This window comes from Dendrobates tinctorius, unplaced genomic scaffold (genome assembly GCF_039654945.1).
Source record: "Dendrobates tinctorius isolate UK_male_01 unplaced genomic scaffold, ASM3965494v1 ptg000028l, whole genome shotgun sequence".
Classification (NCBI taxonomy): domain Eukaryota; kingdom Metazoa; phylum Chordata; class Amphibia; order Anura; family Dendrobatidae; genus Dendrobates; species Dendrobates tinctorius.
Window position 1 is genome coordinate 4,516,113 of NW_027361696.1, and position 15,960 is coordinate 4,532,072.

At 44.1% G+C, this 15,960-nt stretch overlaps 1 protein-coding gene across 1 annotated transcript in view; it reads left to right on the forward strand.

Annotated features, from left to right (window-relative positions):
• JAM3 (junctional adhesion molecule 3) overlaps positions 1 to 14,178 on the forward strand; it is a 91,207-nt gene extending 77,029 nt beyond the window's left edge. Inside the window, exons 5-9 of the mRNA XM_073570024.1 lie at positions 10,574 to 10,776; positions 10,854 to 10,953; positions 11,098 to 11,230; positions 11,883 to 11,937; positions 13,457 to 14,178. Coding sequence (XP_073426125.1) covers positions 10,574 to 10,776; positions 10,854 to 10,953; positions 11,098 to 11,230; positions 11,883 to 11,937; positions 13,457 to 13,492 — 527 coding nt within the window. The 3' untranslated portion in view covers positions 13,493 to 14,178. The remainder of the gene's footprint in view (positions 1 to 10,573; positions 10,777 to 10,853; positions 10,954 to 11,097; positions 11,231 to 11,882; positions 11,938 to 13,456) is intronic.
• Positions 14,179 to 15,960: the final 1,782 nt, after the last annotated feature.

The window sequence follows — 15,960 nt, forward strand, 5'->3', positions numbered from 1 at the left end:
TGTTGGAAGGTGAACCTTCGGCCAAGCCTGAGGTTCAGAGCACTCTTGAAGAGGTTTTCATCTAGGATATCTCTGTACTTGGCCACATTCATGTTTCCTTCAATTGCAACCAGTCGTCCTGTCTCTGCAACTGAAAAACACCCCCATAGCATGATGCTGCCACCATCACGTTACACTTTTGGGATTGTATTGGGCAGGTGATGAACAGTGCCTGGTTTTCTCCACAGATACTGCTTAGAATTATCACCAAAAATTTCTATCTTTATCACATCAGACCAGAGAATCTTATTTCTCATAGTCTGGGAATCCTTTATGTGTTTGTTTTTTTAGCAAACTGCGCGTTTTCATATGTCTGGCACTAAGGAGAGGCTTCCTTCTGGCCACTCTGCCATAAAGGCCCGAGTGATGGAGGGCTGCAGTGATAGTTGACTTTGTGGAACTTTCTTCCATCTCCCTACTGCATCTGTGGAGCTCAGCCATAGTGATCTTGGGGTCCTTCTTTTACCTCTCTCACCAAAGCTCTTCTCCCACGATTGCTCAGTTTGGCTGGACGGCCAGATCTAAGAAGACTTCTGGTGGTCCCAATCTAATTCCATTTAAGGATTATTGAGGCTCCTTGGCCAGCTCCTTTTGACATCATGATTCTCATTTTGTCTGACATGCACTGTGAGCTGTGAGGTCTTATATAGAGAGGTGTGTGCCTTTCCAAATCTAGTCCTATCAGTTTAATTACACAGCTGAACTCCAATGAAGGAGTAGAACCATCTCAAGGAGGATCACAAGGAAATGGACAGCATGTGACTAAAATATGAGTGTCTGAGCAAAGGGTCTGAATACTTATGACCATGTGATATTTCAGTTTTTCTTTTCAGTTTTTCTTAAAATTTGTACATTTTTTTTTTTTTCAGTCAAGATGGGGTACAGAGTGTACATTAATGAGAAAAAATGAACTTTTTTGAATTTACCAAACGACTGCAATGAAACAGTGAAAAATTTAAAGGAGTCTGAATACATTCCATACCCACTGTATATAGAGTGTAATCACCCGATCACTTATCATATATACAGTGTAATCACACCTCTCATCTATCACATATACACAGCATAATCACCCCACTCGCTGATCACATATCTTCAGTGTAATCACCCGATCACATATATAAAGTGTAATCAACCTGCTCACCGATCAAATGTACAGTGCAATTACCCCGCTCACTGATCACATAAATACTGTGTAATCACACAACTGACGAATCACACATACAGCTCTGGCAAAAATTAAGAGACCACCACATCAAAACCCTGTCATGGCCAGCCCATTCTCCAGAACTGAACCCCATTGAAAACCTCTGGAATGTAATCAAGAGGATGATGGATAGTCACAAGCCATCAAACAATGAAGAACTGCTTACATTTTTGTGCCAGGAGTGCCATAAGGTCACCCAAAAGCAGTGTGAAAGACTGGTGGAAAGCAGCCAAGACACATGAAAGCTGTGATTAAAAATCATGGTTATTCCACAAAATATTGATTTCTGAACTCAAGTTCAGAACATTAGTTTTGTTGTTTCTATATGATTATGAACTTGTTTTCTTTGCATTACTTGAGGGCTGCAAGCACTGGGTTTTCTTTTTATTTTGACCATGTTCTCCTTTTTCAGAAAAAAAAATGTATTGCTTGGAAACTCAGACATTTTAGAAGTTTGTAGTCTATAAGAACAATTTAAACTTTACTTAAACATACAGTCATATGTAAAAGTTTGGGCACCCCTATTAATGTTAACCTTTTTTCTTTATAACAATTTTGGTTTTTGCAACAGCTATTTTAGTTTCATATATCTAATAACTGATGGACTCAGTTATATTTCTAGATTCAAATGAGGTTTATTGTACTAACAGAAAATGGGTAATCTGCATTTTAATAAAATTTGACCGGTGCAAAAGTATGGGCACCTCAACATAAAAGTGACATTAATATTTCGTAGATCCTCCTTTTGCAAAAATAACAGCCTCTAGTCGCTTCCTGTAGCTATTAATGAGTTCCTGGATGAAGGTATTTGTGACCATTCCTGTTTACAAAACAATTCCAGTTCAGTTAAGTTTGATGGTCTCCGAGCATGCACAGCCCGCTTCAAATCATACCACAGATGTTCAATGATATTCAGGTCTGGGGACTGGGATGGCCATTCCAGAACATTGTAATTGTTCCGCTGCATGAATTCCTGAGTAGATTTGGAGCGGTGTTTTGGATCATTGTCTTGCTGAATTATCCATCCCCTGCGTAACTTCAACTTCGTCACTGATTCTTGCACATTATTGTCAAGAATCTGCTGATACTGAGTTGAATCCATGCGACCCTCAACTTTAACAAGATTCCCGGTGCCAGCATTGGCCACACAGCCCCAAAGCATGATGGAACCTCCACCAAATTTTACTGTGGATAGCAAGTGTTTTTCTTGAAATGCTGTGTTTTTTAGCCTCCATGCATAACGCCTTTTTGTATGACCAAACAACTCAATCTTTGTTTCATCAGTCCACAGGACCTTCTTCCAAAATGTAACTGGCTTGTCCAAATGTGCTTTTGCATACCTCAGGCGACTCTGTTTGTGGCGTGCTTGCAGAAACTGCTTCTTTCGCATCACTCTCCCATACAGCTTCTCCTTGTGCAAAGTGCGCTGTATTGTTGACCGATGCACAGTGACACCATCTGCAGCAAGATGATGCTGCAGGTCTTTGGAGGTGGTCTGTGGATTGTCCTTGACTTCTTCTTCTCTGCCTTTCTGATATTTTTCTTGGCCTGCCACTTCTGGGCTTAACAAGAACTGTACCTGTGTTCTTCCATTTCCTTACTATGTTCCTCACAGTGGAAACTGACAGGTTAAATCTCTGAGACAACTTTTTGTATCCTTCCCCTGAAAAGCTATGTTGAATAATCTTTGTTTTCAGATCATTTGAGAGTTGTTTTGAGGAGCCCATGATGCCACTCTTCATAGGAGAATCAAATAGGAGAACTACTTGCAAGTGGCTACCTTAAATACCTTTTCTCATGATTTGATACACCTGGCTATGAAGTTCAAAGCTCAATGAGGTTACAAAACCAATTTAGTGCTTCAGGAAGTCAGTAAAAAGTAGTTAGGAGTGTTCAAATCAAGAAAATAAGGGTGCCAATACTTTTGCACCGGTCAAATTTTGTTTAAATGCAGATTGCACATTTTCTGTTAGTACAATAAACCTCAATTGAATCCAGAAATATAACCTCATTTGAGTCCATCAGTTATTAGATATGTGAAACTGAAATAGCTGTTGCAAAAAACAAAATTGTTATAAAGAAAAAAGGTTAACATTAATAGGGGTGCCCAAACTTTTACATATGACTGTATACCTATAAAGAGAAAAATCAGACAAATTGAACATTTGGAAGTGGTCTCTAAATTTTTGCCAGAGCTGTATGCAGTGTAATCACCCCGCTCACCGATCACATATATACAATCTAATCACCTCCCTCACTGATCACATATATACAGTGTAATCATCCCAATCACATATGCACTGTGTAATCATCCCGCTCACCGATCACATATATACAGTGTAATCGCCCGCTTACCGATCACATGTATACAGTGTAATCCCACCAATCACATATATAGTGTAATCCCCGTTCACCGATCACATATATAAAGTGTAATCTCACCGATCACATATATACAGTGTAATCGCCCGCTTACCGATCACATGTATACAGTGTAATCCCACCAATCACATATATAGTGTAATCCCCGTTCACCGATCATGTATATACAGTGTAATCCCCCGCTCATCGATCACATATACACCGTGTAATCACCTCGCTCACCAATCACTTATATAGTGTAATCCCCGCTCAACGATCACATATATAGTGTAATCACACCACTCACCAATCACACATATACAGAGTAATCACCCCGCTCACCAATCACATATATACTGTGTATTCCCCGATCACATACAACCCCTGGCAAAAATTATGGAATCACCGAACTTGGAGGATGTTCATTCAGTTGTTTTAATTTTGTAGAAAAAAAAAAAGCAGATCACAGACATGGCACAAAACTAAAGTCAATTCAAATGGCAACTTTCTGGCTTTAAGAAACACTAAAAGAAATCAAGAACAAAAAATGTGGTAGTCAGTAATGGTTACTTTTTTAAACCAAGCATAGAGAAAAAATTACGGAATCACTCAATTCTGAGGAAAAAATTATGGAATCATGAAAAACAAACCAACAAAAAAACACTCCAACACATCACTAGTATTTTGTTGCACCACCGGGGACACGTGGTACCGCTTATTAAATTCATGAATATGCACATATTCATGACTTTAGGCTATGTGCCCACGCTAGCGTTTTTAAACGCTCAGGAAACTGATCCCCTTCCCAGAAAACGCACGTCTTTTTTCCGCGCTATTCTTGCGCGTTTTTGACCTGCGTTTTCTGGGAACATTGGGGAAGGCTAAAAACGCTCAGCAATGCGGAAATTAATGAGCATGCTGCGTTTTTAGCCACTAAGCGATTCCTGAGCGGTTAAAAACGCATGCATTGACACAAAAAGCCAAAAAAAAAGCAAATTAATTTTAAGCATCTTTTAAGCGTTTCTGCAGCATCTGAGCCGGCACAAACGCTGCGGAAACACTTAAAAAAACGCAAAGTGGGCACACAGCCTTAATGAGCGGTACCACGTGACCGCTGAAGGAAGGGAGACCGTGGGAGAAGTGGGGGGGCTGCAGAGACGTGTTGGGAGGGTAAGTATGATCTGACACCCCCGCCGACCCCCTGGCGTATATGACTCGCGTATAACCCGAGAGGGGGACTTTCAGCCCCCAAAAATGGGCTGAAAATCTCGGCTTATACGCGAGTATATACGGTATGTGTGTGTGTGTATGTGTGTATATATATATATATATATATATATATATATATATATATATATATATATATATATATATATATATATATATATATATAATTTGTTTAATCTTTTTCTTCTGAATTCTGAAAAAGAATGAATTGTTTGATTAATCTGATTATATGTACTGTATATACATATGTTGGAGAACAATTTTGTATTTTGAATGTATTTAAGCAGTGTAACAGCACTGCAGTTGCATGACTCTGTGGTATTTTCCTGAAGAAGTCATTGAGACTTCGAAACGTGTAGAATAAACCTCCTGATTTATTTTCAACTACAACTGGATTTGTGTCTATATGGCAGCGAGGAATTAATCCACATACGTCACTGCAGCAGCCCAGGCATACATGCTTTCAGTCTATACTACCAGGTGAGCAGTTACCTAAACTCAATTGGAAGCTATCTAGGACATAAGACCCTATTTGTGCATTTTCTGTTTCCCATATTTGCTACTAATGTTTTAACTTTTGGAAGAGTTGAGAAATCAATATTTTGTGGAATAACAATGATTTTTAATCACAGCTTTCATGTTTCTTGGCATGCTTTCTACCAGTCTTTCACACTTCTGGGTGACCTTATGCCACTCCTGGTACAAGAATTTAAGCAGTTCTTCTTTGATGGCTTGTGACTATCCATCTTCCACTTGATTACATTCCAGAGGTTTTCAATGGGGTTCAGGTCTGGAGATTGGGCTGGCCATGACAGGGATTTGATGTGGTGGTCCTTCATCCACACATTGATTAACCTAGCTGTATGACATGGTGCATTGTCCTGCTGGAAAAACCAGTCCTCAGAGTTGGGGAACATTGCCTGAGCAGAAAGAATCAGCTGTTTATCCAGGATAAACTTGTATGCGGCTTGATTCATACGTCCTTCGCAAAGATTAACCTGCCCAATTCCAGCCTTGCTGAAGTATCCCCAGATCATCACCGATCCTCCACCAAATTTCACAGTGGGTGCAAGACACTGTGGCTTCTACGCTTCTCCAGGTCTCCGTCTAACAATTAGATGACCGGGTGTTGGGCAAAGCTGAACGTTAGACTCATCAGAGAAGATTACCTTACTCTAGTCCTCTATGGTCCAATCCTTATGGTCTTTGGCAAACTTCAGCTTGGCTCTCCTTTGCTTCTCATTGATGGGCTTTTTTCTAGCCTTACATGACTTGAGCCCTGCCTCTAGGAGCCTATTAAGAACTGTTCTTGCCGTGCACTTCACTCCAGCTGCCATTTGCCATTCCTTTTGTAGGTCACTTGATGTCATCCTGCGGTTGCTGCGTGACATTCGAATAAGATGACTGTCATCCCGGTCAGTTGAGTCGTTTTCGCCCTCTGCCGGTCTGTAGCTTTGTTTTCCCCAATGTCTGCTGCTTGACCTTGTTATAATGGACTGCCGTCTTAGAAATTTTAAGGATGGAGGAAACATGATGCTCACTGTATCCCTCTGCTAGTAAAGCCAGAATTGAGTCCTTCTTTTCCTCACTCAAGACTTTTCTTTTCAACTCCTTTGGCATGGTTAAGTTATTTTTTTTTTCATTCCTATTACTTTTGGGATATTACTAGCACTTGTTTTGCCATCTAGCGTGTCCTATTGCAAGAGGATTGTGAACACCACAGCAGGGTTTTTTTATATTTTTCTTCGTTATATAAGATTTGGTTCAGAATCAGAAGCACATTAATTAGAATGAGATGTACTCTGGTTGGAATTCAACTGACACTGGAATGAAATGGCTGTCAGACAAGTAGAGAAGCTGATTTTTATAAAACTGTGCAGTGGTCTCTTAATTTTTTGCCAGAGCTGTATATACAGTGTAATCACCCCAATCACACACTGTTGCTGCCATCCCACCAGCGATGCAGGGTAATTTGTGCTTTATGTAATAATTGATGTGAGATGGAAGCTGCCAAATATTAGATTCATTAGAAATTAACAGTACAAATATGTAGCAGCCAAGTCTAGGTGTAAACTGTGCCATATCTCCCTTCCCAGTTATGATGATCGTGGTTCGAGTTGTGAAAGGTTGAGTCTACAGACTTGGATTTTTTTTCTGTTTTGTTATTCTTTATAATGAACTACCTGAAGAGCCCGGCGTTGCCCGGGCATAGTAACTAACTACGGTTAGTTATAACAAATTATAATGAATATAATAGACAAGGATCAGAAGACAGCAATGATAATGGATGTGGCAGTGCCAAGTGACAGCAACATCAGGAAGAAGGAATTTGAGAAGCTGGAGAAATACCAGGGCCTCAAAGGTGAACTAGAGAGGATGTGGAAGGTGAAGGAAACAGTGATTCCATTGGTGATAGGAGCACTTGGAGCAGTGACCCCGAAGTTGGAAGAATGGCTACAACAGATCCCAGGAGCAACATCTGAGCTCTCTGTCCAGAAAAGAGTAATACTGGGAACAACTAAGATCCTGCGCAGAACCCTCAAACTCCCAGGCTTCTGGTAGAGTACCCGATAATGAGAAAGGGCAACAAAGACCACCCCCACTGAGGGGTGAGAAGGAAGGTAGTAGCCACTGGACTACTACCCCTAATATCCCACATCATCCAGCCAGAGCCAACGTACTACTACCACTAACATCCCACATCATTCCATCAGAGCCACCGGACTACTACCACTAATATCCCACATCATCTCGTCAGGGCCACCGCACTACTACCACTAACATTCCACATCATTCCGTCAGAACCACTGGACTACTACCACTAATATCCCACATCATCCCATCAGCACCACCGGACAACTACCCCTAGTATCCCACATCAGCCAGAGCCACCGGACTACTTCCACTAATATCCCACATCATCCCGTCGGCCAGAGCCACAGGACTACTACCACTAATATCCCACATCATCCCATCAGAGCCACCGGACTACTACCCCTAATATCCCACATCATCCCCATCAGAGCCACAAGACTACGACCCCTAATCTCCCACATCATCCTGTCAGCTAGAGGCACCGGACTACTACCCCTGATATCGCACATCAGCCTGGGGTCAGAACCAGTGCGCTGAGTGGAATTGCCCTAACTTCCATACCGGGGATCTCTTTAAGAGAACCCTGGCGTCAGAATCGGAGCATTTGAAGGCAATTGCCCTGACTTCCATACCAGAAATCCCTTTAATAGAAGTCTGGGGTCAGGATAAGAGCGCTGAGGGATTTCCCCTAACGTCCATACCGGGGATCCCTTTAAGAGGGAAGATGTGCCTATGGGATGGAGGATGTGTGATGGGTATATGGGCACGGGAGGGGGTGATTCATTTGTCATGTGCTCTCTGCTCTTTTCTGGGGGGCAGACAATGGCTGGGAGCTTATGTTTCTGGGGATGCTAGATTTCTCCCACCCGGTCAGTGTCTGCTGAGGTGTTGTGGAGTGGAAAAACTGTTGCTCATAGCAACCAATCACAGCTCATCTTCTTTTAAACAACTCTGGTGAAATGAAAGATGCTTAGAGATTAGGTGAGGCTATGTGAAGTGGGTGTGGCTGATGCATGCATACATACATACATTTTTATATATGTATGTGTGTGTATATATATATATATACACAGTGGGGCAAAAAAGTATTTAGTCAGTCAGCAATAGTGCAAGTTCCACCACTTAAAAAGATGAGAGGCGTCTGTAATTTACATCATAGGTAGACCTCAACTATGGGAGACAAACTGAGAAAAAAAAATCCAGAAAATCACATTGTCTGTTTTTGTTTCATTTTATTTGCATATTATGGTGGCAAATAAGTATTTGGTCAGAAACAAAATTTCATCTCAATACTTTGTGATTGTTGGCAATGACAGAGGTCAAACGTTTTCTGTAAGTCTTCACAAGGTTGCCACACACTGTTGTTGGTATGTTGGCCCATTCCTCCATGCAGATCTCCTCTAGAGCAGTGATGTTTTTGGCTTTTCGCTTGGCAACACGGACTTTCAACTCCCTCCAAAGGTTTTCTATAGGGTTGAGATCTGGAGACTGGCTAGGCCACTCCAGGACCTTGAAATGCTTACGAAGCCACTCCTTCGTTGCCCTGGCGGTGTGTTTTGGATCATTGTCTTGTTGAAAGACCCAGCCACGTTTCATCTTCAATGCCCTTGCTGATGGAAGGAGGTTTGCACTCAAAATCTCACGATACATGGCCCCATTCATTCTTTCATGTACCCGGATCAGTCGTCCTGGCCCCTTTGCAGAGAAACAGCCCCAAAGCATGATGTTTCCACCACCATGCTTTACAGTAGGTATGGTGTTTGATGGATGCAACTCAGTATTCTTTTTCCTCCAAACACGACAAGTTGTGTTTCTACCAAACAGTTCCAGTTTGGTTTCATCAGACCATAGGACATTCTCCCAAAACTCTGGATCATCCAAATGCTCTCTAGCAAACTTCAGACGGGCCCGGACATGTACAGGCTTAAGCAGTGGGACACGTCTGGCACTGCAGGATCTGAGTCCATGGTGGCGTAGTGTGTTACTTATGGTAGGCCTTGTTACATTGGTCCCAGCTCTCTGCAGTTCATTCACTAGGTCCCCCCGCGTGGTTCTGGGCTTTTTGCTCACCGTTCTTGTGATCATTCTGACCCCACGGGGTGGGATTTTGCGTGGAGCACCAGATCGAGGGAGATTATCAGTGGTCTTGTATGTCTTCCATTTTCTAATTATTGCTCCCACAGTTGATTTCTTCACTCCAAGCTGGTTGGCTATTGCAGATTCAGTCTTCCCAGCCTGGTGCAGGGCTACAATTTTGTTTCTGGTGTCCTTTGACAGCTCTTTGGTCTTCACCATAGTGGAGTTTGGAGTCAGACTGTTTGAGGGTGTGCACAGGTGTCTTTTTATACTGATAACAAGTTTAAACAGGTGCCATTACTACAGGTAATGAGTGGAGGAAAGAGGAGACTCTTAAAGAAGAAGTTACAGGTCTGTGAGAGCCAGAAATCTTGATTGCTTGTTTCTGACCAAATACTTATTTTCCACCATAATATGCAAATAAAATGAAAAAAAAACAGACAATGTGATTTTCTGGATTTTTTTTTCTCAGTTTGTCTCCCATAGTTGAGGTCTACCTATGATGTAAATTACAGACGCCTCTCATCTTTTTAAGTGGTGGAACTTGCACTATTGCTGACTGACTAAATACTTTTTTGCCCCACTGTATATACAGTGTGTGTGTATGTATATATGTGTGTGTGTGTGTGTGAGATAAATGGTGATATTTATTCTGCCTGTAGCTGGACTCCTCTTTTCTGCTTTCTTTGTGCCTGGCCGCCTTCTTCATTCTTGCATCACTGGCTCATCAGACATAGTGCAGACGGTATGACGCAGTAATCCTCCTAAGTGATGACAGACACGGTGAGCGGTATGATGAGCCGTGCAAGGGTGAAGTGACCCCATTGACTGCTGCTGTCTTGTAACTTTGCCTGATGTCAGGATGTCACTTTTTGGTGATGAGGGGTCTCGCTGACAGTCTGTGATACGTGTTTCTATGTTAGCCTCCAGGGCTTTCGGAATAGAGGCTTATGGAGTGTGTTCTCCGGTCTTCCGGTGGATTATTATGGGTAATTGTTTTTCTGCTTTTACAGCTGCTTTTTTTTTTTTTTTTTTTAATCTTTTACCTTTTCTTCTTTATTCACTTAGTAAAACCTGTAATTCCCCAGTGCCGAGTGCCCAAATCTGTGCCTGTGGGAAAATCTGCTGTTCTGCACTGCCGAGAAAATGAGGGTTACCCCAGTTCTGTTTATCGCTGGTACCGCAACAGTGACGCCCTTCCTGAAGAGTCTAGAAGCAACCCCAAGTTCCTGAACTCTTCTTTCACTGTGAATGTGAGCTCCGGGACTTTGGTGAGTGGCAGCATGCTCATGGCAGTGTGAAGTCCGGGCCCCATGACACAAGCTCACTGACTGTTTCCTCCTTTCAGGTATTTGCTGCTGTGAATAAAAGAGACATGGGCCAGTATTACTGTATTGCCAGCAATGCCGCAGGTTCTGCCCGGTGTGACGCACAGCTTCTGGAAGTTTGTAGGTTCTTAGCGACTTGTGTAATGCACTCATGTTGGTGCCCATGTCAGGTTGTCCCATGTGACTGTCCTCGGCTGAGCACCTGAGATGGTGACTTCCATGACTGTTTCATCCTTTCTGGTAATATCTGTCTTTTACCCTCAGATGACCTGAATATTGGTGGCATTGTTGGAGGTGTCCTGGTTGTGGTGTTGGTGCTCGTCCTCATTACTGTCGGCATGTGCTGTGCCTATCAGAAAGGCTATTTTGTAACCAGCAGCAGGTCCAATGGTCAAAGGTACAACATATTTCTAGACTGATACGTAAATGCTTTTCCTGCTGTAATTGTACAGATTAGTCCTATGAGTGTGAAGGCCCATCACATCGTGACACTAGTCAGCCTGCCATGCTCGGCCATAGGCGTCTTCTCTAATGTGGGGGTGATATATATTTCCATTTCACTTGCAAAATGTAATTGATGGATTTATAAAATGTTCTCAGAGCATTCACAGAGCCATGCATCTAGATGGTGTGTGAAGACTGGCACTCTCATGGAAGACCCACCAGTGCTTTATTATCAGTCATGAAAGAAGGGTGGAAGACCAGAGGCGAGTGGAGTAAGAGGAACATAGGAAATTATTTACTTACAGGACAGTAAAATCAGGCATTGGAGGGTAGCTAAATGTATACCTTCCGGAAAGCCATCCCTAGAATCATGTAGGTAACTGCAACGACGAGGCTGTTGTATGCGCCGATATCCGGGGCTGTACAGAGAAGCCTCCTGAGGATCTGCTGCTCCAGTAGTCCACGTGATACATGGCTGGTCATCAGATCTGGTGCTTCTTTCAGGTGCTAGTGACCTAATAGCTCATGGTCTGTAGTGATAGGATTTGTCTACATGTCTCCATTTTACTCACTCTGCCTCTTTTTTTTTTTTTTTTCTCCTGCAGTTTCATGAACTCTTCAAAAACGGATGGTATGAATTACCTGCAGACAAGTGACGAGGTGACCGCAGAGCGTTGTGCACTTGCAGCGTTACTCTCCACCTGGTGTCAGATGCCCACCCCTAGACATGGAGTGGTGTTACTCTCCATCAGGTGTCAGATGCTCTCTCCTAGACACAGACCAGAGTTACTCTCCACCTGGTGTCAGATGGCCTTCCCTAGACATGGTGCAGTGTTATTCTGCACCTGGTGTCAAATGGCCACCCCTAGACATGGAGCAGAGTGACTCTCCACCTGGTGTCGGATGCCCACCCCTAGACACGGAGCAGAGTGACACTCCACCAGGAGTCAGATGCCCACCCCTAGGCATAAAGAAAAAACTGGGAAATAATAAAGCGCAATCTCTGACAATGGGATCTCAAGAAAAGAGAAGATGCACTAACTTTGTTAGGTTGCTGAAAGGCAACACACAACGGGCCTGTAAAACGGTTGCTGCATTGATAGCGGTCAGGAGGTAGACCAAGGTACATGAAAGAGGGTGGAGGTATCACTCTTGCGCTGCTGATAACAGATCATCAATAAAATAAAGACATTTAATAAATAATGTAATATTTATTTTTTCGATGCTTTGTTAGCAGCGCGTGAGTGATGCCTCCAGCCTCTTTTCCCTCCCCTAGACATAGAGCGGAGCTTTTCTAACTAAGGCCCCCTCGTCAATATGTCATGTTTTATATTCAGCACAGTCCTGTATTTGGCTTCAGAATTGCTAGTAACATAATGGCATTATTGTGGGACTATTGTGATGTTTCTATTGAATGCAGGAGACGAAAAATTGAAAGTTGTGAGACAGCACGTTGGCTCTGTGGTTAGCGGCACAGTGGCTCAGTGGTTAGCAGCCCAGTAGCTCAGTGATTCTAGTCACAGTGGCTCGGTGGTTAACACTGTTGCTTTACTAGTGCTATAGTGTCCTGCGTTCAAATTCCACCAATAGCTTTCTATGCTTTGCTCGTATATGTGTGGGTTTCATCCAGTTTCTTCCCACAATCCAAAAACCTACTGATAGGGAATCTAGCTTGTGATCCCTATTGGGGACAGAAATGATGATGTCTATACATAGCCTGGGCATGAGAAGCACAGGACATAGAGGGTACCATGGAGGAGTGGGTTCATTGCAATCTTTCAGCTTCTGAGCGCCCCCTGCTCGCAGCTGCAGGTTTCGGCTTCTCTTTTTCTGAGTAAGGGGTTTTGAGTTCTGTATCTGAGGAACCAAGCTGGGAAATGTTGAAAAGATGAGGACACTGACTTCCCAGGGGAATCACCGCAGTATGGTGTTATTGACAAGAGGGCTGCTGCAGCCAGAAGTTTGAGCGGACATCTTGAGTGCACACTTTCTAAGGGTCTTCTATCAGCATTACAGACCTTGCTGCCAATTAATAGCTTGTTAATCTTGAGCCCCCTGATCCCAGTCTCATGAAATGAAGGTATACAAGAAGCAAATGTAGGGATGGGTGATGGGTGCGAATGGAGCTTTTCTGTCCCTCGCCCGCCTGTGCTGACTTCTCTTTTTTCTATTCCTGCAGGGAGATTTCAGACACAAGTCGTCCTTTGTCATCTGATATTCTATGTATTTCGGAGCCTTTGGGGAAGGCGCGGAAGAAATTGCACCACAGTGTGTGAAGCTCCACACGTCACTACCAACCTTCCAATCTGCCAAAGTATAACCTGACAACCTCAGCCGACAACCACGTTCGGGAATTTCTGTGCTGTGGTGTCAGATTGTGAGCGTGTTAGAGGGCCACATCCAGCTCACAGTATTAATACACTGCCAAATCCTCCATCGTTTTATGGTCAGCACTGGAGACGTTTTATATCTACTTTTAATCTGGGATGAAGAAAGTTTTAACTTTTTTTTTTTCTTATAATCCATAAGCACAGAAGTTTTAGCACTAAACAAACTGTATCAAATGGTTAATTTCTGTTTTAGTGACAAAATGTGGTGAAGATTTTATTGTATTTTTCATGCCCAGAAATCTGCTGAGAACTTGAAGTTTAGGGTCAGCCGTGGTCTGGGCACACTTCTGATTCTTCTACAGTGAGACGACTGCAACACAAGAATGAGTGACCCCCACCTCTGGGAGACCTCCACATGTATCTCCATGTGGGTCACAGCTGGTTAGACATTTTCTGTACATATCAGTGTGCTGTGAACACTCTATAACCAGGTCAGACAATGCAATGGCAATGCACCGGCTGTCGCCTGTCGCTCCACATCCTTATATTAATAGAACGTCAAGAAACTTTCTACTGTTTGTATCAAGCAGCTTCTTCTGCTCCCTCCTCACAAGTCACTGCCTTTACAGACATCAATGCTGTATTCTGAGGGATATTTTCAGCTGATAACATATCCGAGTACCAGGGTCTGCAGGGTTCTGGATCTGAGTACTAGGCTCTGCATCCGAGTGCCGGTCTCTGTGGGGCTTTGAATCCGAGTACTGGTCTCTGCTGGGCTCTATATCCGAGTACTGGATTCTGGATATGAGTACCAGGCTCTGTAGGTCTCCGGATCCAAGTGCCAAGCTCTGCGACACTCCGGATCCAAGTACCAGGCTTTGTGGGGCGCCGGATCAGAGTACAAGGTTCTGGATCCAAGTGCCGATCTAAGCAGGGCTCTGGATTTGAGTACTGGATTCTGCAGGGCTCCGGATCAGAGTACCGAGCTTTGGATCTGAGTACTGAGCACTGGAATCAAGTGCCGGTCTCTGCAGGGCTCTGGATCCAAGTGCCAGTCTCTGCAGGGCTCTGGATCCGAGTACCGGGCTCTGGATCTGAGTACCAGGGTCTGCGGGGCACTGGATCCGAGTTCCAGGGTCTGCAGGGCTCTGAATCCAAGTACCATGCTCTGCAGGACTCTGGATCCGAGTACCAGGGTCTGCAGGCCTCTGGATCCAAGTACCTGGCTCTGGATCCGAGTACCAGGCTCTGCGGGGCTCTGGATCCGAGTACCGGGCTCTGCGGGGCTCTGGATCCGAGTACCAGGCTCTGCGGGGCTCTGGATCCGAGTACCAGGCTCTGCGGGGCTCTGGATCCGAGTACCAGGCTCTGCGGGGCTCTGGATCAGTGTACCAGGGTCTGCGGAGCTCTGGATCCAAGTACCAGGGTCTGTGGAGTACCAGGGTCTGCGGGTCTCTGGATCTGAGTACTGGGCTCTGCAGGACCTGATACTCTGGGTGCAGAGCCTTGTTTTCAGAACTCTGAGGCCCCAGTTATCAGAACATTATCACTATCCTATCTATAGAAAATAACATTCAATTCTGGAAAATCCTTTTAAACAAAAGGACTGTCCAGGATTACACAAATATCTGATTTCTTGTACAACTGGCACCACTTATCCACAAGTTGTGTGTGGTTTTGGTAGTAAGTAGCCATATTTCCTATTGCTGTACAGATCTAATCTATTTGTGCCGCTCCTGGCAGCTCCAGGTTGCATTTGTTTGGATCTGGAGAGATCTTTCATGTTCCGGTGTGTGACTAGTGCTGGGTAGGAAGAGGCATGGCGGACCCACAAAGAAGCTGTTAATGAGCACAGTCAACAGACACTGAAACAGGCTGGCTTAGATTTTGTAGTGAGCAGCCAGCCCCCCTTATACACACACTGGTCATATGCTGATATTTGTGAGCACAAACCAGGACCAGCGCCAATACTTGGACAACCCTTTTCAACTAGTTGCCCTCCATTAAAAAAACACTTATACTCCCCTCCAGTGCCAGCCCAATTCTAGCAGTGTCAGCCTTGTCACGTTATATAATCCCCTCCAGTGCCAGCCCAGTTTTAGCGGTGTCGGCCGTGTCACGTCATACTCCCCTCCAGTGCCGACCCAGTCCTAGCGGTGACTGCCTCGTTACGTCATACACTCCCCTCCAGTGCCGCCGCAGTCCTAGCGGTGTCGGGCTCGTCACGTCCTACACTCCCCTCCAGTGCCGGCGCAGTCTTAGCTGTGTCGGCTTTGTAACGTCATACACTCCACTCCAGTGCCGGGTCAGTCCTATCCGTGTTGGCCTTGTGACGTTATACACTCCCCTCCAG